Source organism: Rattus rattus, chromosome 6, assembly GCF_011064425.1.
Source record: "Rattus rattus isolate New Zealand chromosome 6, Rrattus_CSIRO_v1, whole genome shotgun sequence".
In the NCBI taxonomy this organism is placed as follows: Eukaryota; Metazoa; Chordata; class Mammalia; order Rodentia; family Muridae; genus Rattus; species Rattus rattus.
In genome coordinates, this window is record NC_046159.1 from 26,241,966 (window position 1) to 26,267,649 (window position 25,684).

The 25,684-nt window shown below is 50.6% G+C and overlaps 1 protein-coding gene across 1 annotated transcript; it reads left to right on the forward strand.

Annotated features, from left to right (window-relative positions):
* The first annotated feature begins 16,246 nt into the window (after nt 1-16,246).
* On the forward strand, nt 16,247-20,472 carry Tmem121b (transmembrane protein 121B). Its single transcript, XM_032905774.1, is given in 2 exon segments — nt 16,247-17,241; nt 17,243-20,472. Coding segments are annotated over 2 exon segments (2,265 nt in total). The 5' UTR covers nt 16,247-16,273; the 3' UTR covers nt 18,540-20,472.
* Nucleotides 20,473-25,684: the final 5,212 nt, after the last annotated feature.

Consider the following 25,684-nt stretch of genomic DNA (forward strand, 5'->3'; position numbering starts at 1 on the left):
GCTCGGGCCGCTGAGTGCTAGGCAAGTGTTCCACCACTGAACAGTACCCCTTGCTGTGTCGTTTGATTTTGTTTTGTTTTTAATTTACTTTTTGTTTGTTTTTGAGGTTTCTCTGTATAACCATGGCTGCCCTGGAAACTCACTCCGTAGACCAGGCTGGCCTCAAACTCAGATCTGCCTGCTCCTACCTCCCAAGGGCTGGGATTAAAGGTTTGCACCACCACTGCCTAGCTTTTACTTTGTAAAGAACGTGGTTTCACGTATCCTAGGCTAGGTCCACGCTTGCTAGGTAGTCAGGGTGACTGGCCCTCCTTCTGCCACCTCCCGTGCTACAGTGTGTGGTTCACTCAGGGTTGAGCATTGAGCCCAGGCCTTTGTGCATTCTAGGCAAGCACTCTATCAACCGAACTATACCCTAGTCCAATTTACCTGATTTTTTTGAGTCTTGCTTTGGAGCTCATTCTGCTGCCAGCGCAACAATTCTTCTGCCTCAACATCCCAAGTTCTAGGATTAGACACTCGGGCCATGACTTCTGGATTTTGATTATTTCTTTTGTTCTCTCTCGGGAGGGTATGAGTGTACATGCATACCTATGTGCCTTTGGTGGTCAGAGGTCAATGCTCCTGTCTTCCTCAGTTACTCCCCACCTAATTTTATTTTTTTTTTTTTTTTTGGTTCTTTTTTTTTTTTTTTTTTTCGAGCTGGGGACCAACCCAGGGCCTTGCGCTTCCTAGGTAAGCGCTCTACCACTGAGCTAAATCCCCAGCCCCTAATTTTATTTTTGTTTAATGTTTATTTCTGTGCCTGTGGAGGTCAGAAGAGGATATCAGGTCCCCTGGAACTGGTCCACCGCGGGTCACCTGGGAGAGCAGCAAGTGCTCGCAGCCTCTGAGCCACCATACTTTGTAATACAAGGCCTCCTTCTGAACCAGGAGCTCAGGGATTTGACTCGTCTGCCTGGCCTCTGAGCCCTGTCATCCTCCTGCTCCACCGTCCCACTGCTTCCATAGTCGGCGAAGCCATCACATCTGGCTCCAGATGCTGCAAAGCTTTACTTACTCTGAGTATGCGGTGTGTGTGGAGGTGAGCATGGGCTGTGGCAAGTGTGCGCAGGTCAGAAGACAACTTTGTCACCTTGGTTCTCTCACCTTTATGTGGGCTCTGGAAATGGAGATCAGGTGGCGTGGGAAGCACATTTACCTGCTGAGCCGTGTCCCCAGCCTACAGTTCTTAAATGAGCATCAGGAGTTCATAGAGTTCAGAGCCTCACAAACCCCACCACGCAGAGGCCATTCTCAACCTATTCCATTTCGTACAAATAAGGTCCAAAGGCAGAAGTCATTCAGTTACTTGTTTGAGAAACATAAAGGCACGTTGCTTGGCCGGTAGCACTCAGCATCATGGTAATGACCTAACTTTGGCAGCGATAACATTCCTGAGTGGAAACGATCTGAAATCAAATGAGAGGCTTGGGTGGGGTGGGTGGGGGCGGGGCTGGAGAGATGGCTCAGCGGTTAAGAGTGCTGGCTGCATTTCCAGAGGACCACACAGCGACTCAAAACCATCTGCATCTTTAGTCATTAGGGGAATGCAAATCAAAACAACCCTGAGATTTCACCTCACACCAGTGAGAATGGCTAAGATCAAAAACTCAGGTGACAGCAAATGCTGGCAAGGATGTGGAGAAAGAGGAACACTCCTCCATTGTTGGTGAGAGTGCAGACTGGTACAACCATTCTGGAAATCAGTCTGGAGGTTCCTCGGAAAATTGGACATTGAACTACCTGAGGACCCAGCTATACCTCTCTTGAGCATATACCCAAAAGATGCCCCAACATATAAAAAAGACACGTGCTCCACTATGTTCATAGCAGCCTTATTTATAATAGCCAGAAGCTGGAAAAAACCCAGATGCCCTTCAACAGAGGAATGGATACAGAAAATGTGGTACATCTACACAATGGAATATTACTCAGCTATCAAAAACAATGACTTTATGAAATTCATCGGCAAATGGATGGAACTGGAAAATATCATCCTGAGTGAGGTAGCCCAATCACAGAGAAACACACATGGTATGCACTCATTGATAAGTGGCTATTAGCCCAAATGCTTGAATTACCCTAGATGCACAGAACACATGAAACTCAAGAAGGATGACCAAAATGTGATGCTTCACTCCTTTAAAAGGGAACAAGAATACCCTTGGCAGGGAATAGGGAGGCAAAGTTTAGAACAGAGGCAGAAGGAACACCCATTCAGAGCCTGCCCCACATGTGGCCCATACAAATACAGCCACCAAACTAGATAAGATGGATGAAGCAAAGAAGTGCAGGCTGACAGGAACCGGATGTAGATCTCTCCTGAAAGACACATCCAGAATACAGCAAATACATAGGCGAATGCCAGCAGCAAACCACTGAACTGAGACCGGGACCCCCGTTGAAGGAGTCAGAGAAAGGACTGGAAGAGCTTGAAGGGACTTGAGACCCCATATGAACAACAATACCAACCAACCAGAGCTTCCAGGGACTAAGCCTCTACCCAAAGACTATATATACATGGACTGACCCTGGCTCCAACCTCATAGGTAGCAATGAATAGCCTAGTAAGAGCACCAGTGGAAGGGGAAGCCCTTGGTCCTGCAAGACTGAACCCCAGTGAATGTGATTGTTGGGGGAGGGGTGGTAATGGGGGGGGGGGGAGGGAAGCCCATAGAAGGGGAGGGGAGGAGTTAGGAGGATATTGGCCTGGAAACCGGGAAGGGGAATAACAATCGAAATGTAAATAAGAAATACTCAAGTTAATAAAGATTAAAAAAAAAAAATCTGCAACTCCAGTCTCAGGGAATTCAACCCCTTCTCCCCAGCCTCTGCAGGCACAGCACAAACATGGTGCAGAGACAGGGGTGCAGGCAAACAGAGGGACCGGCCCTGAAGTCAGCCTTCTCACTAACTGGGTCTTGGTACCCCCCCCCCCCAGAGCTCCCCTGGCTCTGGGCTTCCTGTCTTTCTCCAAGCATTGCTTAGTGGAGTCGCAGCCAGAAGCTCTCCCTGGGTCCAGCGTGTTGAGCTTGTATAGAGTGCAGCTGAGTATTCAAGAGAACAGGAGGGCAAAGCCAAGTGGGGCCATGTGAGGACACCAGGACTGTAGCCCGGATCCTTCGGCGACATCCTACGGACTGTTGTAGCCCTGGTCATTTCTTCCCTCTTGTTTGTGCTCCTAAAGACATCGTACAGGATTTCTGGCTCCCGGCCAGCAGCTCTAGTCCCATCCCTGAGGGGCTAATTGAGCTAAATGGGAAGTGGAGACAGAACTCATAACCAACTGCCTTCATTTGCCCAATTACGCACTAAATGCAAATGTGACCTGCAAGTGTTTTGATGGAGCACCAAAAGGCTGCCAAGGACAGCCAAGGCTATATAGACTCTGTTTCAAGCAAACAAAAACAGCTGGGTGGTAGCGGCACACGCCTTTAATCCCAACACTCTGGAGTCAGAAGCAGGAGGATCTTTGTGAGTTCAAGGCTCAGCAGTTAAGAGCACTGACTGCTCTTCCTGAGGTCCTGAGTTCAATGCCCAGTAACTCCCAGTGACTCACAACCATCTAATGGGGTCTGATGCCCTCTTCTGATGTGTCTGAAGACAGCTGTTTTTAGTTTTGTTTTTTTTTTTTGTTTTTTTGTTTTTTTTTTAAGATTTGTTTTTGAGTACACTGTAGCTGTCTTCATGCACACCAGAAGAGGGCATCAGAGCCCATTAGATGGTTGTGAGCCACCATGTAGGTTACTGGGCATTGAACTTAGGACCTATGGAAGAGCAGTCAGTGCTCTTAACTGCTAAGCCATCTCTCCAGACCATGACAGCTACATTTATTAAATAAATAAATAAATCTTTAAAAAAAAGAACAAACCACAAGTAAAAGGCCAGATATCAGTTTGAATTATATGTAAGCCTTTTAAGGAACTGTTTTTGGTGTGGTGGCTCATACCTTTAATCCTAGCACTTGAGAGGCAGAGGGAGGCAGATCTCTGAGTTTGAGGCCAGCCTGGTCCACAGAGTAAGTTCTAGGACAGCCAGAACTACACAGAGAAACCCTGTCTTGAAAAAACAAATTTTTTTTTTTTTTTGCATTCTAATAGTGGGACTGGGTTTCTACAGCATTCTAGGCAAGGATTCTGTTTTGTGTTGAGACAGGGTCGTGTAGCCCAGACTAGCTTCAAACTTGCTTTATAGCACAGGGTGACCTTAAATTCCTGGACTGCCCTCCACTCTCAAGTGCAGAGATTCTAAGTATATACCACCACTCCTGGCTCCCATAACCCTCCCCTGCTTCGGTTTAATCCTTCCTTCGGATCAACCCCAGAGAGTCATATGTGGTAGGCAATGAACCCGTAGTTTGTTCTATTTTATTCTGAGGAGATAGGTTTCACTACGTTGTCTAGGCTAGTCTTGAACACTTGGACTCAAGCTATTCTCTGCCTCTACTTCCCCAGTGTTAGGACTACAGGCTTGTGCCACCATGCCTGATGAACCCATATTTTATGAAATTATCAGTCTGGGACCAAGCTTCTGTGAGGCATGACAGTGAACAGATAAATCACCGAGGCACTTTGATTGGTCCACTGAAGGCAGACCCCAGAGCTGCTGCGGACCACCTCTGGACTGCCTCATGCAGGTTTGGGGAGCATTTGGTAATCAGGACACCCTACAGAGCCAGGGTTGCTGTAGCAACCGGATGCTGCCTTGAGGGAGGAATTTTAAAATACCTCGGCTAAAATAATTCTGGGTGCGTGAGTGTGTGTGTTTTAAACATTCTGTCATGTCACAGTGCCTCCTGTTCTGCTGAGGTGGGTTACACTGGGTGCCTCTTTCTCTGCCTGGGGCTCTCAGCAGCTTCTGGGACCTGGAGGTGGGAAGATGTTTCAGAGTGTGAATCGCTAGGAAGCTGACAGAACTTTGGCAAGCATTTGCTTCCAGGTTCCTCCAACTCTTGGTTCCAAAGCCTGTGCCAGCCATTTTCTCTTTGGAGAATAGACACTCCCCACCGCCGCCCCCTCTCTGACTCCCAGTACTTCTTGCATTGCCATGGTGTTCCTTGGGCACTCTCTGGAGGGCAGGGCACAGTCTTTCTTCTCTGGGTCTGTTTCTTTCTCTGCACCTTGTTTTACTCAACCAGCAAATGCTTCGGGGCACCTACCAAGCAGGCTGTATGGGAGGTAGACAGAGGCTCAGTAGCCAGCTAGCAAATCAAGCTTTATATTAAATTGGATCTCTTTTTTTTTTTTTTCTTTTTCTTTTTTTTCGGAGCTGGGGACCGAACCCAGGGCCTTGCGCTTGCTAGGCAAGCGCTCTACCACTGAGCTAAATCCCCAACCCCATTAAATTGGATCTCAAGTCTACATTTGGTCTCTATTTGTTGTAGAAGCATCTGGTTTTAGATGAATTTGGTGCCAAGCCCATCTCTGTGTGCTTGCATTTGATTGTGAGGAGCCTGTGTGTGACGGTTATTCTTGGTTGTCAACTTGACTATATCTGGAATTAACTAAAATTCAATCATTGGGGTACACTTGTGTCTTAGTCTTCTATTGCTGTGAAGAGACACCGTGACCACAGCAACTCTTGTAAAGGAAAACATTTAAATGGGGCTGGCTTGCAGTTCAGAGGTTTAGTCCATTATAGTCATGGTGTGGAACACGGCAGCCTGCAGACAGACGTGCTGGAGAAGGAGCTGAGAGCTCTACGTCTGGGTCCGCAGGCATCAGGAAGAGAAAGTGCCACAGTGGGCCCAGCTTGAGCATAGGAGTCATCACCCCCAGTGACACTTCCTCCAACAAGGCCACACCTATCTCCAATTAGTGCCACTCCGTATGGGCCAAGCATTCAAACACGTAAATCATTGAAGTGGATGCTTTGTGGTGGTGGTGAATGCCTTTAATCCCAGCTCTTGGAAGGCAGAGGCATGAATTTGAGGCTAGCCTGGTTTACAGAGTGAGTTTCAGGACAACCAAGGCTACACAGAGAAACCACATCTTGAAAAACGCAAAGCAAAACAAAACAAATCATTAAAGTGTGAAGACCCACCTTTGATCTGGATCTTTGGAGCAGGGAAGACTGGCCTTTGATCTGGCAGCCTATAAAGGACATGGCAGAAGGAAGCGTTTGCTCTTTGCCTGCCTGCCCTTGCTCTGTTGACAAGTCCCTTCCTTCATTGGCATTAGAGCCTGCTTCTTTGGGATTCTGGTGTATACTGAAGACTAGCTGAGATACCCAGCAACTATTGATTTTTTGACTTTCTGTTAGAAAGTTCTTAGCCATTGGTAGACTACCTGGCCCACAGCCTGTAAGCCGCTCTAGTAAAAACCATCTCACACGCACACTCACACACACACACACACACACACACACACACACACACACACACACATCTATTTTATCAATTCTGTTCCTCTAGAGAACCTTGACTAGTGTGCATGTGAAGTTAGTGGAGACCCTACGTGTTGAGCCCCAAATCAACCTAACGGATGGCAGGAAACTAGGATACTGAGGAGGCTCTGCAAAGTTGGTGGAGAATGTGTAACCAACCCTGTAAAGTGGTTGGTTGTACTTGTGCAGTGGCTAATGGTTACGGGGAAGAATCTCAGACCAGCAATGTCATCGGACGATACTTCAGATGCAAGAAATGAACAAATGAAAATGGGCTCATTTTCTTAAAGAGAAGAAAGGCAAGGTGCGGTCTAGAAGCTCCTGAAGAGTCAGTGGTACTGAGTGCTGTGACCCCAGAAGCTATCATTTGATGCTGCAGGCCAGGGCAGCAGCATTAGACTCACTTGCACAGGAAGTGCAGCATGCATGCACCTGCTCACTTCCTCTTTTAACTTCTCCATCCACAACCCCAGCCCATTGGACAGTGCCATCCACATTAGAGGTAGCCTCCCCTGTCCCTCCCAGCCACCATCCAACCTGTCAGTACCCTCTGGAGGTGCCACCACAGCCATATCTAGAGATTCTAAACAGCTCTAATTCCAGTGACGTTGACAGCTGAGTCCACCTGTCACACTCTCCTTCTGAGATGGTTAATATTGTCAGTGTCACAAGACACAGAGCCCTCTTGGCATGTCTGGGAGGAATTCAGTCAGAAGACCCACCCTACACGTGAGTGGCACCCGCCAGTCAAATAGAAGGGAAGTCCAGGGAGACACTTGGTTTTGCCTGCTGGTCGTCATGTCTTGGTGGTAAGTCTCATCGGGCTTGCTGCTGCCACTGCTGCACTTTACCAATAACAGAACCAAGCTTTTTCTGCCATCCAGTGTGAACTTAAGACCCAGGGGCTCTCCAGGAACCCCTCAGTCTTCAGTTCCAGACTGACTGCTGAGGCACCCATCTTTGTGGACTGAGAGGTTCTCGGTTTCTCAGTGTGAAGACGGTCATTATTGGACACCCAGACTGTACCATGCAAGCCAGTCCCATCAGTCTCCTTTTACTATGTATGCATTCTGTTGATTCTTGTCCCCAGAGAACTGAAGCTAATCAGTTTGTGTTGTTGAAATTATTTAATCATATTCCCGGGTTTCCACCCTGCCCCGAGAGCTGGCAAATTGGAGTGAAGAGCAGCACAAATAAAACAATAATGACTAAGGGTTATCGATAGGGAAGTAGACTCTAATGGCATAGAGGGAAGTTATCTGCCCAGATCTTGTGCTGCTTAAGGCTTATTGTAAATAATAAAAGTTGTATGTCTTTTATCTGGGAACTGAATGATCAAGGTGGGGTAGAAACCCCAGATTGGGATTAAATAAATTCTACAACAAGCTTCTCTATGTGGTGGAGGCAGGATTTGAACCTAGAAAATACCCCAACAAAAGCAACTTAGAGGAGAAAGGGTTTATTTTGCCTTACAGTCCATCGTGGTAGGGATTCATCTACAGTCAGGAAAGAGAATAAAGAATGCTTCTGCACAGCCTACATCCTCATTTTTTTTTTTTTTTGGTTCTTTTTTTTTCGGAGCTGGGGACCGAACCCAGGGCTTTGCGCTTCCTAGGCAAGCGCTCTACCACTGAGCTAAATCCCCAACCCCTACATCCTCATTTTTATGCAGCTCAGGATACCAACCAGCCCAGGGAATGATGACACCCAAAGTGGATGGGTGTCATAGTTGCTTTTCTATTGCTGTGACAAAACACTATGAGTAAAGGCAACTTATTAGAGAAAGTGTTTAATGGGGTGTTTTAGGGTTGTTTTTTTTTTTTTTTTATTTTAGGGTTTCTATTCCTGCACAAACATCATGACCAAGAAGCAAGTTGGGGAGGAAAGGGTTTTTTCAGCTTACACTTCCATGTTGCTGTTCATCACCAAAGGAATTCAGGACTGGATCTCAAGCAGTCAGGAAGCAGGAGCTGATGCAGAGGCTATGGGGGGATGTTACTGGCTTGCTTACCCTCCCTTGCTCAGCTTGCTCTCTTATAGAACCCAAGACCACCAGCCCAGGGACAGCACCACCCACAATGAGCTGAGTCCTCCCACTTTAATCACCAGTTGAGAAAATGCCTTACAGCTGAGTCTCATGGAGGCATTTCCTCAATTGAGGCTGTCTCTGTGATAACTTCAGCTTGTGTCAAGTTGACACACAAAACCAGCCAGTTCAATTGACCCCTTGTCAACTTGACACAAACACATCACTATTAAGCCTCAACCCTTACTTTTTATTCATCCCCAAGATCTAAATAACTTTGAGAGTCCCGCAGTCTTTAACAAATTCTTACATAGTAAAATTTCAATTCCTTTAAAATATCCAATCTTTTTTTAAAATTCAAAGTCTTTTTACAGTTCAATGTCTCTTAACTGTGGGCTCCACTAAAATACTTTCTTCCTTCGAGAGGGAAAATATCAGAGCACAATTACAATCAAAAGCGAAATCAAACTCTAACTGCCCAGTGTCTGGGATTCACTCATGATCTTCTGGGCTCCCCCAAGGACTTGGGTCACTTCTCCAGCTCTGCCCTTTGTAGCACACACCCTGTCTTTTAGGCTCCAGACACCTGTATGCCACCACTGCTGCTGTTCTTGCTGGTCATCTCATGGTACTGCCATCTCCAACACACTACTGTCTTCCGCTGCAACTAGGCTTCACCAATAGCCTCTCATAGGCTCTTTTCATGGTGCCAAGCCTCAGCTCCTTTGCATGACCCCTTCAGTCCTAGGCCATTAATTGCTACTGAGGCTGAAGCTGCACCTTCATCAACAGCCTTCCATGGCCTCTCACAGTGCCAAGCCTCAGCGGCTCTCCATGACCCCTTCATACCCTCAAAACCAGTACCACCTGGGTGACTCCTACACATTACCAAGTCCAGCCACAGCATGAGGTACAACTTTAGCTATCTCTGGAACATGGCTCTCAAAACACACTTCCCAGATTTTACCTCAGTGATGCTGGTCTCTTCTTAATCACCACTAATTTCTTAGCTCCAGCTGACCAGCATCAATTGTCCCAGTAATGCAAAGGTTTTGCTTGAGTATCTTGTTATCACAGCTGATTCTTCAGCCCCAGCTAACCAAAGCCACAGAATCTTCACAATCAAAACAGCAATAGCCCTGAAAATAGTCTTTAATCTTCCGTCTGAAATTTCACAAGCTAGGCCTCCATCTTCTGCACTGTTCTTGACATTATCTTCCAAGCTCCTACAGAATATCCCACAGAGTGCTTAACATCCCAGTGGTTCTTCTAGCTCAAAGTTCCAAAGTCCTTCCACAGTCCTCAAAATATGGTCAGGTTGTCACAGGAATACCCCACTTCTGGTACCAATTTGTCTTAGTGAGGGTTTCTATTCCTGCACAAACATCATGTCAAGAAGCAAGTTGGGGAGGATAGGGTTTATTCAGCTTACACTTCTTCCGCATTGCTGTTCATCACCAAAGGAAGTCATGACTGGAATTCACACAGGGCAGGGAGTTGGAGGCAGGAGCTGATGCAGAGGCCATGGAGGGGGGGTGCTGCTTACTGGCTTGCTTCCCCTGGCTTACTCAGTTTGGTTTCTTATAGAACCCAAGACTACCAGCCCAGGGTCAGCACTACGCACAGTGGGCTGGGTCCTCCCCCATTGATCACTAATTGAAAAAAATGCCTTACAGTTGGATCTCATGATTCCTCAACTAAGGCTCCTTTTTCTGTGATAACTCCAGCTTGTGTCAAGTTGACACACAAAATCAGCCAGGACATGGGGCTTATGGTTTCAGAGGGTCAGAGTCTACATGGCATAGCCAAGGAATGACAACAGGAGAGCTCATGGCTTGATCCACAAGCAGGAAGTAGAGAGGGAGGGTACAGTAGGAACAGCTCAAGTCTCTTGAAATCTCAAAGCCAGGACATACCTCCTTCAACAAGGCCACGCCTTCTAGTTCTTCCCAAGCAGTTCCACTGGTGGAAAATGTGTTCATATTCTTTCCATTAATTTTATAAATGAATTGTTTTTAATTTCAAAATACTTAAAATAGTTGTTTTAATTTAATATTTGGGCTTCCTCATAGCCAGTTACTTTCTTCAAGTGTACAAAATTACTTTCCTGGTGATTTTGTTTTTACATGTCTCATACTCTTTGTTGAAAACTAGACATTTCAAAGGCAGGCAGTGGTGAACACCTTTAATCCATCACTGGAGAGGCAGAGGCAGGTGAATCTGTGTGAATTTGAGGCCAGCCTGGTCTACAGAGCGAGTTACAGGACAGCCAGGGATACACAGAGAAACCCTATCTTCAAAAACCAAAAGAAAGAAAGAAGAGAGAGAGAGAGAGAGAGAGAGAGAGAGAGAGAGAGAGAGAGAGAGAGAACATTCCAGGTCTATGGATGTGGCTCAGTGGGGAGTGATTGTCTTGGATACAGAAAGCATCAGTCCCCAGCAGCACATAAACCAGGCAGGGTGGCACATGACGGTAATCCCAGCACTACGAAGGCACAGGCAGGAGGATCAGAAGTTGAATATTATCTTTGGCCATATAAACAAGTTTGAGCAGCATGAGAGTGCATGTCTCCAGAAAAAGCACACGAGGTGATGGGGACCTGGAAGTTTTTAATATAATATGGAAGTTTTTAATATAATATATATAATACAATAATATAATATGGTAAAATTTAGGTTTTCCCTGCCCAAGATTTGTTGTTATTGCTGATTTCTTTTTTCCTGGCCGTGACAGTTAATTCTCACTGTCACTTTGATTGACTTTGGAACCACCTTGGAGATATGCCTCCCGTGAGGGTGTTTCCGGAGTGGTTTGACTGAGGAAGGGAGCTGTGCTCTGAGGCCCAGGCTAAAGAAAAGGTATAAGTCAGCTGAGAACCAGCATTCAGCTCTTTCTCCTCACTGACTGCATCATGACAAGTTGCCTCAGCTCCCTGACACCATGGTGAACTGTATCCCTTCAAACAGTGAACCAAAATTAGGGAGTCTTAAATGGATTCATTTGGTATTTTATCACGACCAAGTAGAGGTGGTGTACACCTTTAATCCTAGCACTGCGGTGGTTCACTTTCATCTGTAATGGGATCTGATACCCTCTTCTGGTGTGCTGGAGACAGTGACAGTATACTCATGTACATTAAAACAACAACAACAACAAACAAGAATAAAGAATAGTATCACAACAGTGAGAAGGCGCCAGGGCGGAACATGGGGTCCCTCCCCACACAGCATCTCAGTAGCTATGACTGCAGTCCCAGGGGATCAGACGCCTTCTGGCTTCTGGAGGCACCCTCGTGTGCATGGTACACAGACATGTTGGAGGTACTCAGTGGTAGAGTGCTAGCCTGTGTGAGGTTCTGGGGTTCTGTCTCCATAGAACAAGAAGAGCCAGGTATGCTAGCACACACTTAATCCAGCAGCTGGGACCCGAGGCAGGCTGGTCTCGGAGGTAGGGGGTCTACATAATGAGTTCTAGGACAGCCAGGGCTACAAGTGAGGCCGTCTCAAAAACAAACAAAACTGTTCCTTGCGCTCTCTTTAGATTAACTAAACATTACAAGGTTGCTATGTTTTGCTTAGCTTTTTGCTAAGATGGACATTTCTCTAATATGTAGTTCACCAGCCCTCACCATCCTCGGAGACCTGGCTCTCCATCTTGCTTCTAGGATACTCTCTACCCCCATCCCATCCCTCATCCCAAGCCCAACTTCCTGCCAACATCTGTTCCTTCAGAATGGCTCTCATCTAGGCCGGCCTCACTGCCTGGCTCCTGACTCAGGGCTCAGGTGATGGAGGATACGGAACGTAGTCTACTCTCCACACCGCTCAGTGCGTGCTGGCTTCCCTACTCCTAGGAGGAACTCGCTTCCACTTTTCAGAGAAAATCCGTGGAGACCCAGCACCTAGCGTGGGCTGAAGCACAGGGAGACTGTCCCTGTGGGTGGTGGCATCACCATGAGACTTTGACTGCGCAGCTCGGGTCCCAGCCCAGGCTCTAAGAGCTCTGTATCTGTGGAGATGCAGCGTCTGTTCTCTGAGTGCCGAGCAGTGCCGAGGCTTCAAGTCCTCAATGAGTTGAGTCTTCTCCTGCTTTGGTCTCAGTCTCCTGCTGGGTTTGTTCTGTGCGTACCTTGCGTGCTGATTGCGAGCAAGAACCTGTGAACTCCACTTGTCTGTTCTCAAGTTCATACAAGCGGTCTCTGTGGGCTCCTCAGATGCTCTGTCGACTCCCTTTGAACCTGGCCTTTATTCTTGCTTAAAGGGTGAGAGGCAGTGATTCTGAGTAGAGAAAGAATCTGGGAAGAGGGCAGTGCAAGGAAAGGCTGCCCTGCTCCCCACTGAACCTTCCTCTGCTGCTGAGCCGGACAAGGCCACGTCTTCCTTCTGGTTTGTCTCTTGCTCTTCTGGGAGGCCACGAGCCATTGGCTTTGTAGGTCGGAAGCACAAGGTGTTATGTTGCCAGAGGAACTTTACCCACTGTCTAGGATGTGAGGAATGCTTGGGGAAACGGCTCTGACTGACTCCTTTTTCCCATGTCTGTGAGCTTCTCATATCTGGGTTTGTGAGGAGAGCTGGCAGCCATGACAGCAGAAGTCTAGGTAATCTGCATTCTTCACTGGTAATGTGACCTGGATAGGTCGGGGTCTTTCTCTCCAAGTGTTGTATGGAAGGCGTCTAGCATAGACCCCTGAATGCTTATGCTTATAAGGGGCACTGTGACTATTTTCTTTCCTTTTCTAGATACCTTTTGAGATGTTTCAGTTAAATCCACCGTACTGTGTGTGTGTCTGTGTGTGTGTGTATGTGTGTGTATGTGTGTGTATGTGTGTGTGTATGTGTGTGTATGTGTGTGTATGTGTGTGTGTATGTGTGTGTATGTATGTGTGTGGTGTGTGTGTGTATGTGTATGTGTGCTACCAGTACTGTGGCCACCAACTTGTTCCATTCTTACCCTGACTTATCCTTATTGTTGTGCTTCTTACTCAGAGCATGGGCTCTACAGGAAACTCAGCTAAAGGACAGAAAATTAACTTTGTGTAGGGGCTGCAGAGATGATAGCCCGTTAGTTAAGAGTCCTGGCTTCTTTCCCAGGGGACTCAGACTTGACTCCCAGCGTCCGAGTGATGGCTCACACCCATCTGTAACTCCAGCCCCATGGGCTCCAACACTTTCTTTTGACCTTTGCACGTACCAAGCATATGGTACACAGAGATACATGCAGACAAAACACCCCTACACATAAAACAGAATAATAATATGTTTAATAATATTTATTAAAAAGTTAATAATAATAATAATAATAATAATAATAATAATAATAATAATAAAGAATGGTAACCCCATCGGTTGATAGTATGCTTCAACAGACAGGTAAAGTAAAGTAATCTGGTCCTGGTGAACGAGAGGGTGGGTCTGAGGCAGGGGACCAGGGCCAGGGAGACTGGTTCTTCGGTTCTCAGGAGTCCCGATGCTTTTTCGTTGATTTCAGTCTTTTCCAGCTGTCTTTACCTCTCCCTCCACATCATTGACTTAACGAGGAATCTCAGGCTTCCACGCTCACTGTGGCTGGCATTTTCCCTGGGGAAAACTAGGAAGCTGGTCTGTAATCACTCACATTAGAAGCTGGCGACTCCCCAAGCCCCATCTCCACCCAGACATCTCTGCTAGACTTGGTGGGATGTGTACAAGTGGAGGCTACATCTTCATAGCTGTCACCCCTGCCCTGCCTCAAGAGGGTGGCCTTGGCACCAGCTGGCATGGCTGAAGCTCTCATACCATGAGGCCCGTGACAATCACATTTAAAGTAACACTTTTGCTCCCCAGTACTAGCTGAAATATAAAGCTTGAGGGGAGACCTCTGACTGAAGTCTTGAAAGGAACTTGGTTCATACAGCATCAGTGGCCCTCGGTGTGAGTACGTGCTCCCTGGGAGGCTGAGTAGTTGAACACCAGCTTCTTTAATTGGCTATACTCTGTGCCAGCACTGGGCTGAGCTGCTTCCACACATGGTCTCTCAACACAGTGTTTCCTTAAAGGAGGTGCTGGTCCCTTTTTACACATCAGTGTGAACTCAGAGAGGAGGCTAACTGGCCTTAGCTCGCACAGGCTGTGGAGCTGGGGCCATGGGTTCCCATCCTTACCCTTGCTCTGGCTTCCACACAATTGGGCATAGGACTTTCAAAGGTTATCTGTGCCAGGGTGAGGGATTGGAAGGTTGTACATCATAAATTCTACATTTTATATGTGCCATGGATTTGTCCAGAGAGGCCTCCAAGCAGCTAGGAAAGAGCGAATTTGGCTGAGACAGATTCTTTGGAAATTTTCTCTTTGCTGGGTGTGGCAGTCCATGCCTTTAATCCCAGAACTCAGAAGGCAGAGGCAGGAGGATCTCTGTGAGTTTGAAGGCAGTCGTGTGTGTGTATGTGTGTGTGTGTGTGTGTGTGTGTGTGTGTGTGTGTGTGTTTAGAGAGAGAGAGAGAGAGAGAGAGAGAGAGAGAGAGAGAGAGAGAGAGAGAGTTAGTTCCAGGGCTACACAGAGAAAGCCTGTCTCAAAAACTGAAAACCAACTAACCAAACAACGACAAAAAGGGCAGATAAGGGTAAAGCTGTGGCTGGCAGCTTGGGATCCCATCCTGGCAAGCAGCTATGGCAGCAGCGAGTCTATAGGAGGAGGATGAAGGCACAGGCAAGCTCCTAACTTGCTCCTATGGACTGGGAATTACACAGAAGCCCAGAACCTTCCTGAGCCCCAAACGCTATTGTAGTTTTCTTCTCCCCTACCTCCAAAAGCACCACCTTACCTCCCTGAAGCGCTCCTACCTGGGGGGGGGGAGTGGGTGGGTAGCCCCCCCAGACAGACTCAGCCTATGGAACTGTCCAGGCTGGCCTTGAACCTCCAATGCTCCTGTCTCGGCTTCCTGAGTACGGGGGGGGGGGGAGTGTTACTGAAGAGCTGGCCTGTGACACCATTCATATGCATGCTTCGGTAGCTCTAAAGACCACCCCCCCATTCTTCGTCAGACATTTTCCTGTTATTTCATCTCCTGCTTTAGCTCTCTTGGTTTTGTGACAGGGTCTCCCATAGTTCAAGCTGTCCTCAAACGTGCTACGTAGTTGAAGATGACTTCGGATTTCCTATCCTGCTGCTTTACCTCCTCAGACCTGGAGTCAGATATGATGGGGTGTAGGGGAGGAACCCGGTGCTGCATGCATGCGAGGTACAAACCTTCAAGAACACCAAAGATGAGCCTGGCTAAGCAGCAGCCCCACCCCAGGTCTCCAGAGCGGCTTCATGCCTTGGCCCTGGCCTCCCCTACCCCAGGACTAGACAGTGGTACTCACACGCACACGCACACGCACACGCACACGCACACGCACACGCATACGCACACGCACACACACACACACAACTTCCTAAGCTCTCTTCTCAGCAATTATATTCAGGGAGCCCTTTCATTTACTGGAAACTGAAGATCTCCCGGGGGAGGACAGTTTTGGATGTGTGAATACAGTGTTTGTATGGGGCAGAGGGTGCTCCTTCTGAAGAGTTTGGGGTTTTTTGTTTGTTTGGTGGGTTGGTTGGTTTGGTTTCTGGTGATGGGTTGGAACCCAGAACTGAATGCATACAAAGCAGTCATTCTACCAGTGAGACACATCATCCCCGGTCGCCTTCTGGTTTTCTTTTTATTAAACTTTTCAATCACTTCCATTGAGTTCTCAGGGCCTTACGGAAGGAGATGGGGTGGTCGGTGGCGCACAGAGGAAAAAATTGCCCCACGCTCCCTTCTAAAAGGCATTGTGCAGACTAAGGGAAGAAACCACATGGTGCCTGAAGGCACGAAGATGTGGTCTACGCTGCGACCAAGGCCACCCAGCACTTCAGGTTCAGCCCTTAGGGCTGTGGAGTTAGCGACTTCAGGAAACCTATGCTCCTGTCCCGCCGGCCCGATGCGCTTTCAGCTCGACTCCGGCGTCGCCTCAGTTCTCCCTCCTTTCCTTCCTGCTGATCCAGCCAGCCAGGCTTTCTCCTCCTCTATTCTCGCCTCCTCTCTCCCTCGAATCCAGTCCTGGTTTCCCCGCTGCCAGCTCCTTCTGCTGCCTGCTGGGCTCGCTCCCCTCCTCCGCCCCCGCCTCTCCAGTCCCGGCGGTCTGCTCGGCTCCCCGGCTCTCCCCCAGCCCAGCCACCCGCGGCTCCGCTCGCCCAGTCCGGCCGCTCCAGTCCGGATCTCTCCGCCTCCCGACCCGGGTGCGAGTTTCAGCAGCTGGAGAGGAGGCGGCAGCGGCTGGCCCGGGTTCCCCTCTGCCGCCTCGTCAGCCCGAGGTTGGCGGGGAGAGAGCGTCAGGGCAGCCCCTGGAGCCCCTCCGAGGACAATGCACCCGGCGCTGGGCCACCCTCGCGCGCTCTCGTCCGCGCCCGCCTCCTTTCCGCCGGCCCCCGCCGCCGCCCGGCTACAGCCCCTGTTCCTCCGGGGGGGCTCCTCCCGCGGCCGGAGAGGCTCGGGAGACAGCAGCACCAGCACCAGCACCAGCCGCGGGGGGGGCGGCGGCAGACGCGGCGGGGGCGGCGGCTCCCCGAGCAGCAGCACAGGCGCGGAGCGAGAGGACGACGACGAGAGCATTAGCATCAGCAAGCCACTGGTGCCCGCCGCCGCCGCGCTCCCGGGGCCCCTGGCTCAGGGGGGCGTCCCAGCCTCCGCCACCGCGCCCGCCGCCGCCTCCTCCACTTCCACGCCCACCTCCTCCTGCAGCATGACCGCCGCGGACTTCGGCGCGGGCGCCGCGCCGGCACCGTCGGGGGCCCGGGAGCCGCTCGGCGGCGGGCGCAGGCGGCACCGGGACCGGCGGCGCCGCCTCCTGCTGCTCGTGCTGCTGTTGCTGCTGCGGCCGCCCCTCTCGCTCGGGCCGCCGGGGTCGGCGCCGGGGCTGCTCCCCAAGTCCCGGGTGCCGCTGGGGCTACCAGGCGCTGTCTGTGGTGCTGCTGCTGGCGCAGGGCGGTCTGCTGGACCTGTACCTCATCGCTGTCACTGACCTGTACTGGTGCTCCTGGATCGCCACCGACCTGGTGGTGGTGGTGGGCTGGGCCATCTTCTTCGCCAAGAACAGCCGGGGCCGTCGGGGCGGCCCAGCGAACAGCACGCACAACCATCACCAGCTCCACCACCACTCGGCTCCGCCTCTGCACCTCTCCGCTGCGGCGTCGGCGGGGGCCGGGGCCAAGGCCCGCGGGGGCCGAGGAGGTTCTAGCGGCTCGGGGACCGGGCCGGGAACGACTGGGGCAGCGGGCGAGTTCGCCTTTGCGTACCTGGCCTGGCTCATCTACTCCATCGCTTTCACTCCTAAGGTTGTGCTCATCCTGGGCACATCCATCCTGGACCTCATCGAGCTGCGCGCGCCCTTTGGCACCACGGGCTTTCGCCTTACCATGGCGCTGTCCGTACCGCTGCTCTACAGCCTAGTGCGTGCCATCAGCGAGGCGGGCGCGCCCCCGGGCTCGGCGGGTCCCCTGCTCCTGCAGCCACAGCAGCATCGCGCCGCGGGCTGCTTCCTGGGCACGTGTCTGGACCTACTGGACAGCTTCACGCTGGTGGAGCTGATGCTGGACGGCCGCGTGCCGCTTCCGGCGCACTTGCGCTACCTGCTCATCGCCGTCTACTTCCTCACTCTTGCCTCCCCAGTGCTCTGGCTGTACGAGCTGAACACCGCAGTGGCAGCTCCGTCCTGGGGTCAGGCCTCCGGGCCTGGAAGCTGCAGCCGCCTTTTGCGTTTGCTGGGCGGCTGCCTGGTGGACGTGCCCTTGCTGGCGCTGCGCAGCCTCCTGGTCGTGAGCTACCAACAGCCGCTGTCCATCTTCATGCTCAAGAACCTCTTTTTCCTTGGCTGCCGTGGCCTGGAGGCCTTGGAGGGCTGCTGGGACCGGGGGAGTTGGGTATCCCCAAGTCGGGCCAGAAGCAGCTATGGTGCTCCTCCCTCCGCCCCTCCACCACCTCCTCCACCACCACCTCAGGGAGGCTCCCAGCGGGGCCACTTGGAAAATGAAGGGGGCCCTCACGGCTATGTCAACACTCTAGCTGTGGCCTCTCAGAATTGAAGCAGTGAAGGGTCAGGGCCCTGATCTTGGCTTTAGGGTTTCCGGCCCCCTTGGCTGTGTTTTAGAGGTAACTGTTGATGAGGCTGAAGGCCCATGGGTAGAGACTTCTTGGAGGGAGACCAGCAATATATCGTGAGGAAGAAGGGCCCATGTTCATCACGGTCTTCCCTGTCCCGACATACAAGGGATTGGATCCATGTGCCACCTGCTTTTCTTGCCTTCGTCCTGATTCCTATCCTGTGGTGGGGGGGGATGGAGGAAAGGGGTTCAGGCAGGGATAGTGAGCTTCGGTAGGGGTGTGCGTGCGTGCGTGCGTGTGTGTGTGTGTGTGTGTGTGTGTGTGTGTAGTGTAGTGTATTTTCTGGGTGTCAGTCCCAAGCCCCTTGCAGTGGGAAAGAGATCTACAGAGGCCTTGCTTCACAACACACATACCACCATGCTTTCCTGCCTGAATTGATGACCACGATCCCCCAGGAGTTGCTTGGTTGCTGTACTCCAAGGGAGAAGCTCACCCAGGGTCTTCCTCCCCTCTGCTCCTCTCTGCTCAGCTTGGGGAGGAGCAGCTCTAGGTGGAAGGAGCAAACACCACCCTTTCTTGGGTGAGCGCGTATTTCTACCTCTGTGCTTCCATTTCCAGCGCACCGCACACTGATGCTGCTTGCAAAAAAAAAAAAAAAAAAAAAATTAAGTTAAACACTCAGAAGTTGCATTCAACAGGGCCACTGGATCCCCTTGGGGTTTGGTGCCAGATATTACAGGGTCTGTGGAGTATCAGCCATTGGCTTGCTCTCCCTTGGTTCCTCCCTCTGCACCAGAATAATAAGCCTTCCTGGGTTGGTGCTGGCCGGGTTGGATTGGGTCCAGAGCAACTGCTTTTGTGGGTTCAAATGTATGTGAGGTCAGGCCTCTTAGGGACCCTGCTCCTTTAGAAAGCTTGGCACAGAGCAGAGAGGGAATGACCTTTCACCCCTCCTCTGCTTCGGGTCTCATCGGGGAGAAAGCACACTGCAGAACCCTCCTGCTTAGCCTTCCCCAACAGGGTCCTTCCTGAGAGGCTGTCCTTAGGATTGTCCTTCAAGGGAAGTCAGGGTTGGCTCCTACAGGCTTCATGAGGGATGTCATTCTTGGAGTCTTTAAGGCAGGATATGTATCCTGAGGGCAGTCGGGGTTCAGCAGGCACAGGGAGCCAGGCCAGGATATACTCACCCCCACAATGGGACTAGGTGGGGGAGGAAAAAAAACTTAAGAATTTTGGTTCCCCTTCTGTTTTGGGAGTTTTATGTGCCGTAACGAACCTAGACAAGGGACCAGGAAGAAATGATCTGTAGTCCTGTCTGTTATCTGCTAGGTTTGAATGCCATACCATTTTACTGTTTAGGCCTCTAGGGCAGTATTCTTTGAGTTCCGGTCTAGGGTAGTATTGAGCTCTGGTCTTTCTGGGGCTTGAAAATGCTGCATTAAAGGTAGCTAGAGGAAGAGCTCTCCAGGTGGACTTGAGGAAGGCTCTGTGTCTATACTGTGTCTGGCCTTGGGCTGCGAGATCTGAGGGGAGGTTTGCCAACTAGGTTGGAGGACAGGCATTGCAGAGTCCTCTAAGCCTGTAGCACAGGGGCAGGCCCAAAGTGCCAAGTCACTGACTACTAACTCAGCAGCCAGGCCCAAGTCCCTCAGCCCCTTTGACTCTCTTAGGACCTTCTGAGAACACAAGGGCTGCATGGGGCCCCTCTTATTCAACTGCCTGGGGCGTCGGACTGAGGATATCTGTGTGGACAGAAGCATGGGCGTCTGAGCTGGAACGCTAGTGGGCCTGACTGTCCAGCTAGCGTGGGCCGTGTGGAGGATGTTTACAGTCTACGCTCTATGCTCCTGTTCTCTCAACCTCAGCCAGTGCTGCTAGCTGCTTCTCACAGCAAGCCTGCCTTTCTCCTCTCCCTGGCTGACTCTTCTGACTGAACTCAAGGTCCTAGGCCAAAGGCCCGGATGGAGGTTGTGGCTACTCCCGGTGTTCTGATTGTTTTCCAGCTTTGCTGTGTTTCTTGCTACCTAATTTCAATGACTGTGAAAAGAAATTATCTCTGAGCCATGGCCGGCTCTGGCTGGCCCCCAACCCACCCTCTTTCTACTGTTTGGATAGCTGTCCCTCTGCTGTGGGTCTGCTGTCTGCTGCCGAGAGACTGCCACTGGATTTAGGACAGAAGGCTGACATTTCTCTGGTACATCGAGAGGCATGGTCACTTGTGAGAGAGGCCAGGACTGCTGAGGGCCTAGGGAAGGCCCAGCACATGTCCAGCGTGTCAACATGTCTTCTGTGAGTACTCTGACTCAGGGCTGGTCCCTTTCCCTGGGGTATTTATTTTGGGTCTTTTCAGTCACTCCCCTGTTCCATGCACATGTGACCTATTATTAAGGCCTATTTCTTTCTTCTCTTGCTTTCTAGGGTATCTGTAGATAGGGATCAGACTTGAGATGTCCCCAAAGTGTTGCGGGACTATCCTAAGGTTTATTCCTGAAGAACGGATTGTGGAAAAGAAGTCTAGGCTCAGAATTTAGCCTCGTCGACTCCTAGCCTCTGAGCAAGGAAGCAGAGGGCCTAGTACCTGGGCGTCAAATGGTACCTGTCTTTTAAACACAAGTTGATTACTTTGTAGTGCTGAGGATTTAACCCAGGCCTCAAGCATGCTTGGCAAACGCTGGTCAGCCTGCTGAGCGACACCCCCAACCCTTAAGTCTTATTCAGTCTGTTCTCTCTCTAAAGGCTTGTACCCCTCCTTCTAAAAATTTCTTTGAGTCGGTGCCTCCCAGGGCTGGCTTAGAATTTTGGGGTTTAGGAACCCTCTTTAGCCTCTGCTTCATCCAACTAAGACTATCCCTGTTAAACATGCCCTGGGAAGTAGCTGGGTATGGGGGTGCAGGGCTGGGGATTAGAGCCCAGAAGAGAGAGAGAAGCAGCACCTCACAACATTCATCACATTCCCCCCTCTTTTTAAAAATAAAACCAGACTCTGTTCTGAAAATAAAAACTTGAGACTTGTGACAAGCTTCCTGTGTGGTTTAAGACCATTCCTGTCCTGATTTCCTCACTGAATTCTTAAATGTCACCGTGGCATTTGTCATTATTTTGTAAGTTGGTGTTGGTGTCGTGGGCATACCATACTTGGCGTGTGATTCGGGGAGGCAGTGATTGGGGTTTGGGCCTGGCCTCCTTCTTCTGTTGTTTACGGAGGAATTTCCCAGTTGTTTTGGGTTTCTTTCACTCCAGGGGTAGCTTGCTAGGGTGGAAGGCAGGGGAGATGAATTTGCCTGTATGAGACAGGTTCTCAGATATACTGCTCAGCCTGGTTTCAAACACCGAGCTTCAAGGAGTCCTCCTGCCTCAGTCTGCACAGTGGCTGGGACTACAGCAAAGTGCCCAGTGAGAAACCATCTACCTTTCTTACTGTGTTGCTCTTCCCTCAGGCAGAACCACAGGGCATAAGTAAGGTCATTGTTTCAAAACAACACAAAACACAGGAAGTCTCAGGGAGACCACTGGGATTTCATCCAAAGTTGCAGGGGCTAGAGAGATGGCTCAAAAGTCAAGAGCACTGGCCGTTCTTCCAAAAGACACAGGTTCAATTCCCAGCAACAGGGGAACCCATAACCACCAGTCTTAGGGGACAACTCCAGTCCCAAAGGGTCTGATGCTGTCTTCTGTGCCCCAAGCACTGGGCACAGGTGGTTACAGATATGTAGATCAAATAAATAAATACATTTAAACATGTACACCCAAAACAAGAATCAGGAGCCATGGTAGCTTGAAGGGACATGTTAAGAATGGGGGGGGGCAGGTGGTGGTGGGGCAGACCTTTGATCCCAACACTCAGGAGGCAGAGGCAGGTGGATCTCTCTGAGTTCAAGGCTGGCTTGGTCTACAGATCAAGTTCCAGGACAGACAGGGTTACACAGAGAGACCCTGTCTAGAAAAACAAAGAATGAAATGCAGTAGACAAACAAGATGGCTTTGAGGATGAAGGCATTTGCTGCTGAGCCAGGCCCCGTCAGGATGGAAAGAGCTGTGTCCCACAGCTGTTCCCGACCTCCACAGCCATACCACGGCAGTAGACATCCCCCACACCACACATAACATAAATACACAAATAAATAAAAGTAAGGACACTTTTTTTTTTAAGTTAAATGAGGTGACATATTCCAAAATGACTCTTTTCTCAAGCCTGTGTTAAATCGCAGAAGCCAAAGTGTAAACGTGCAGAAAACATCTCCAGGACAGCGTCACAGCACGTTTTCACCTCTTCCTGAGTGTGGTTGCTATACGTATTTGCACACATCTTCCAGGTAAGCCAGCAGTTCCTGTTAGCTTTGGTCAGCCGGAGTCCCTCAGAGACACCTGGGAAAACTGGAGGAGGGCTCTGGATAACTGGTTTAGTGTGGGGACAGGGAGGCCACCCTAGGGTAAATGGTGATGTGGTACTGGTGCCAAGGAAGAGGACAAAATCACGCCGTGGGGCACCAGGCTGAGGTGCAGAGCAGTTCGTTTCCTCAATAGTCGCCTGTGGGTGGCGTCAGCTCCTTTTCCTGAAGCACTGGGACATAAGATGCCAGCGGAGGCTACCTGCAGCCTCTTTAAGCCTGGGTCTGTCACCTCTCAGACCTTCCCTTCACAGGAGCCGTCAGATGTCAGCCGCTCAATGGGGTCAACTTTCCCTGTGCTTAAGCTCAATTGTAGCCGAAAGCAAAACTGATTTTCACCTTCTGAGCAGGTCCCGTGGAAGAGAAGAATAAGGTCAAGCAATGGAGGCGCCTTGCCAAGGTGTGGGCACACCCTTCTCAGGCCAAGGTTACCTCACCTTCTTCTCCAGTCTGAGATGAAGGATCCTGGACGATAGCGCCTACTGAGGTGCCGTGGCCCAAGGGTGATCCTTTAGGAAAAGTATCCAGGTGAGGGGCAGACAGGGCAGGCTGGGCAAGACCTTTACTCTCCACGAGCAAGGGAAGAGAGGATGTCAAGTCCCAATAAGAGACAAAGGCTCTCTCCATGCGGTGACCACCCACCTTCACTGCCCAAAATGGGCGGGTCTGGAGAGGGGACCTGGTGCCCGCAGAGGCCACAATGTAGAGAGCGAGCTGGAGAAAGAGCAGGAACAAATAGGTGGCTCTGGGAGCCACTTGGGACAGGGTGATGTGGACGACCAGGAGATGCTACCCCGCCAGCTCCTGTGTCAGTCTCCATAACATAATCTTCCATAGCACGCCCCAGTGTGCTGCCCTGTGGCTACTTTCCCACAATGATACATTCACCCGGTGTGAGCCAGTACAGGGCAGAGATGGCTTCGATAATCTCAGAAAGCAAACACTAGAGGGAGAGGGCAGGAGGCAGCAGGAGAAGAGGCGAAGCAATGCCTCAGGATCCACAAGCTGCTCGAGCCCAGAACCAGGTCAGAGGCTCAGACTGAGGCCAGGAGGAGGGGCAGCAGTTTGGTGGGGCAGCCACAGGGGCCCGGTTGTGGTTAACATGTTTCCAGCACTTCCTGGGCGTGGCGGTGTCAGTTCCTCTCATGTAAACTTCACCCGTCCCTTACAGACGGCTCTGAGGTGGGAACTAATGCTGTGCCAAAGGGCTCTTGGGCTGCTGTTCTCCTACACGGGTGGAGCCCACAGTGTCTGGTGGCCCTAGGTGAGCAGGTTTCCTCAGGAGGTGCCAGGGTAGGGCAAAGCCTGTTCTTCCACTTACTTAGAAAGGGAGTCTAACTACTCCGGCATCTAACTGTTCACTACCTCCTAAGGATACCATCCTCCTCCCTCTTTAGTCCCTACTTCATTTTCACATTTTCTTGTTTTACTTCCGGGGCTGGGGATGAAACCCGGGATCTCAGGCTGAGCGAACCGTCTATCAGTGAGCTGCAGCCCTGGCCTTTACCTGGTCCATTATCATAGGTTAGTTAAAACTAACCAAATCCATCTTCGTCTCCCAGTCAGGTATCAGTTTGAATGCAGGGAAGCGCAGCTGAGAGACTTGAGTGTGGGTCTTCCGAAGCAGTGCCAAGAAACTAGACCTGGACCGAAACACTGTATCAAGTGATGCCCAGGTCACCGTCCAATTGTCCCTCACGCCTTCCTTGTTTACCGTCCCCCCGCGGCCCCCCCACCTCATTTCTTGATTAGGCTCAAGGCAGGAAAAGGCGGTCAGGAGCTTGCCTGGAGATGCACTGAAGGGCCAGTCAAGGGTACATGTCCCACGCCCGTTCTGGCCACATGCTGACTGGAGCGTTCTACTCGACAACCGCCCCCCTGCTACTTTCTAGGAGATGGGCAAAGAGCCAAGAAAGCAGAACATGGTGGAGCGGCTTCTGTCGGTGGGGGGCTTTTCTTGCAAATAAGATCTTAAAGGACTTGTGTTTGCCTGCATGTTTGCCTGCATGTATGTGTGTGCGCTGTGTGTATGCCTGGTCCTGAAGAGGCCAGAAGAGCACACGGAATCCCCTGGAACTCGAGTTCCAGGTGGTCGTGAGCTGCCGTGTGGGTGCTGAATACTGAACCTGGGTCCCCTGCCAAAGCAGCCAGTGTTTGTCAGCCATCTCCAGCACCAAGGTTCTCTGGTTTTGCTGATGCACATGTGTGCTAGAAAGGTAATCTATCACTGAGCCACACCCAGTCCCCCAAACAGGGGTCCACTTATTCCTCATTCCTGGCATGTGTACCCACACACTCATGTGTCATGTGTGTGTACCATGAACTGTGTGTTGAGCTCGATTCTCTCCTTCCAGGCAGGCTCTGGGGATTGAACTCTGGACATCGAGCTTGGGCGGCGAGCACCTTTACCTTTTCTCCCCTCTCTTGAGACAGGATCATACTCTAACCGAGGCTGGCTTGGAGCTCCTGCTGAGACTCAAATGTGCCACCATGCCAGGCCAAAACAGTGTTACTAGGCATGGTTCAGAACAAGACGAGTGTAAAGAGCGGTTTTAATGTTCCCGAGGATCCTGGCATTTGTCTGACAGCAGACACCAGTTTCCAGAATTTCTAACATTCATGATGAGCAAAGATCTCTAAGGAGGGATGGGTGTGAAGAACACGAAATAGCCAAGAAGCCCCTGAGAATTCTGATCCTACTATATGGAAAATCTAGAACCGACATGTCTAGAGGGTGA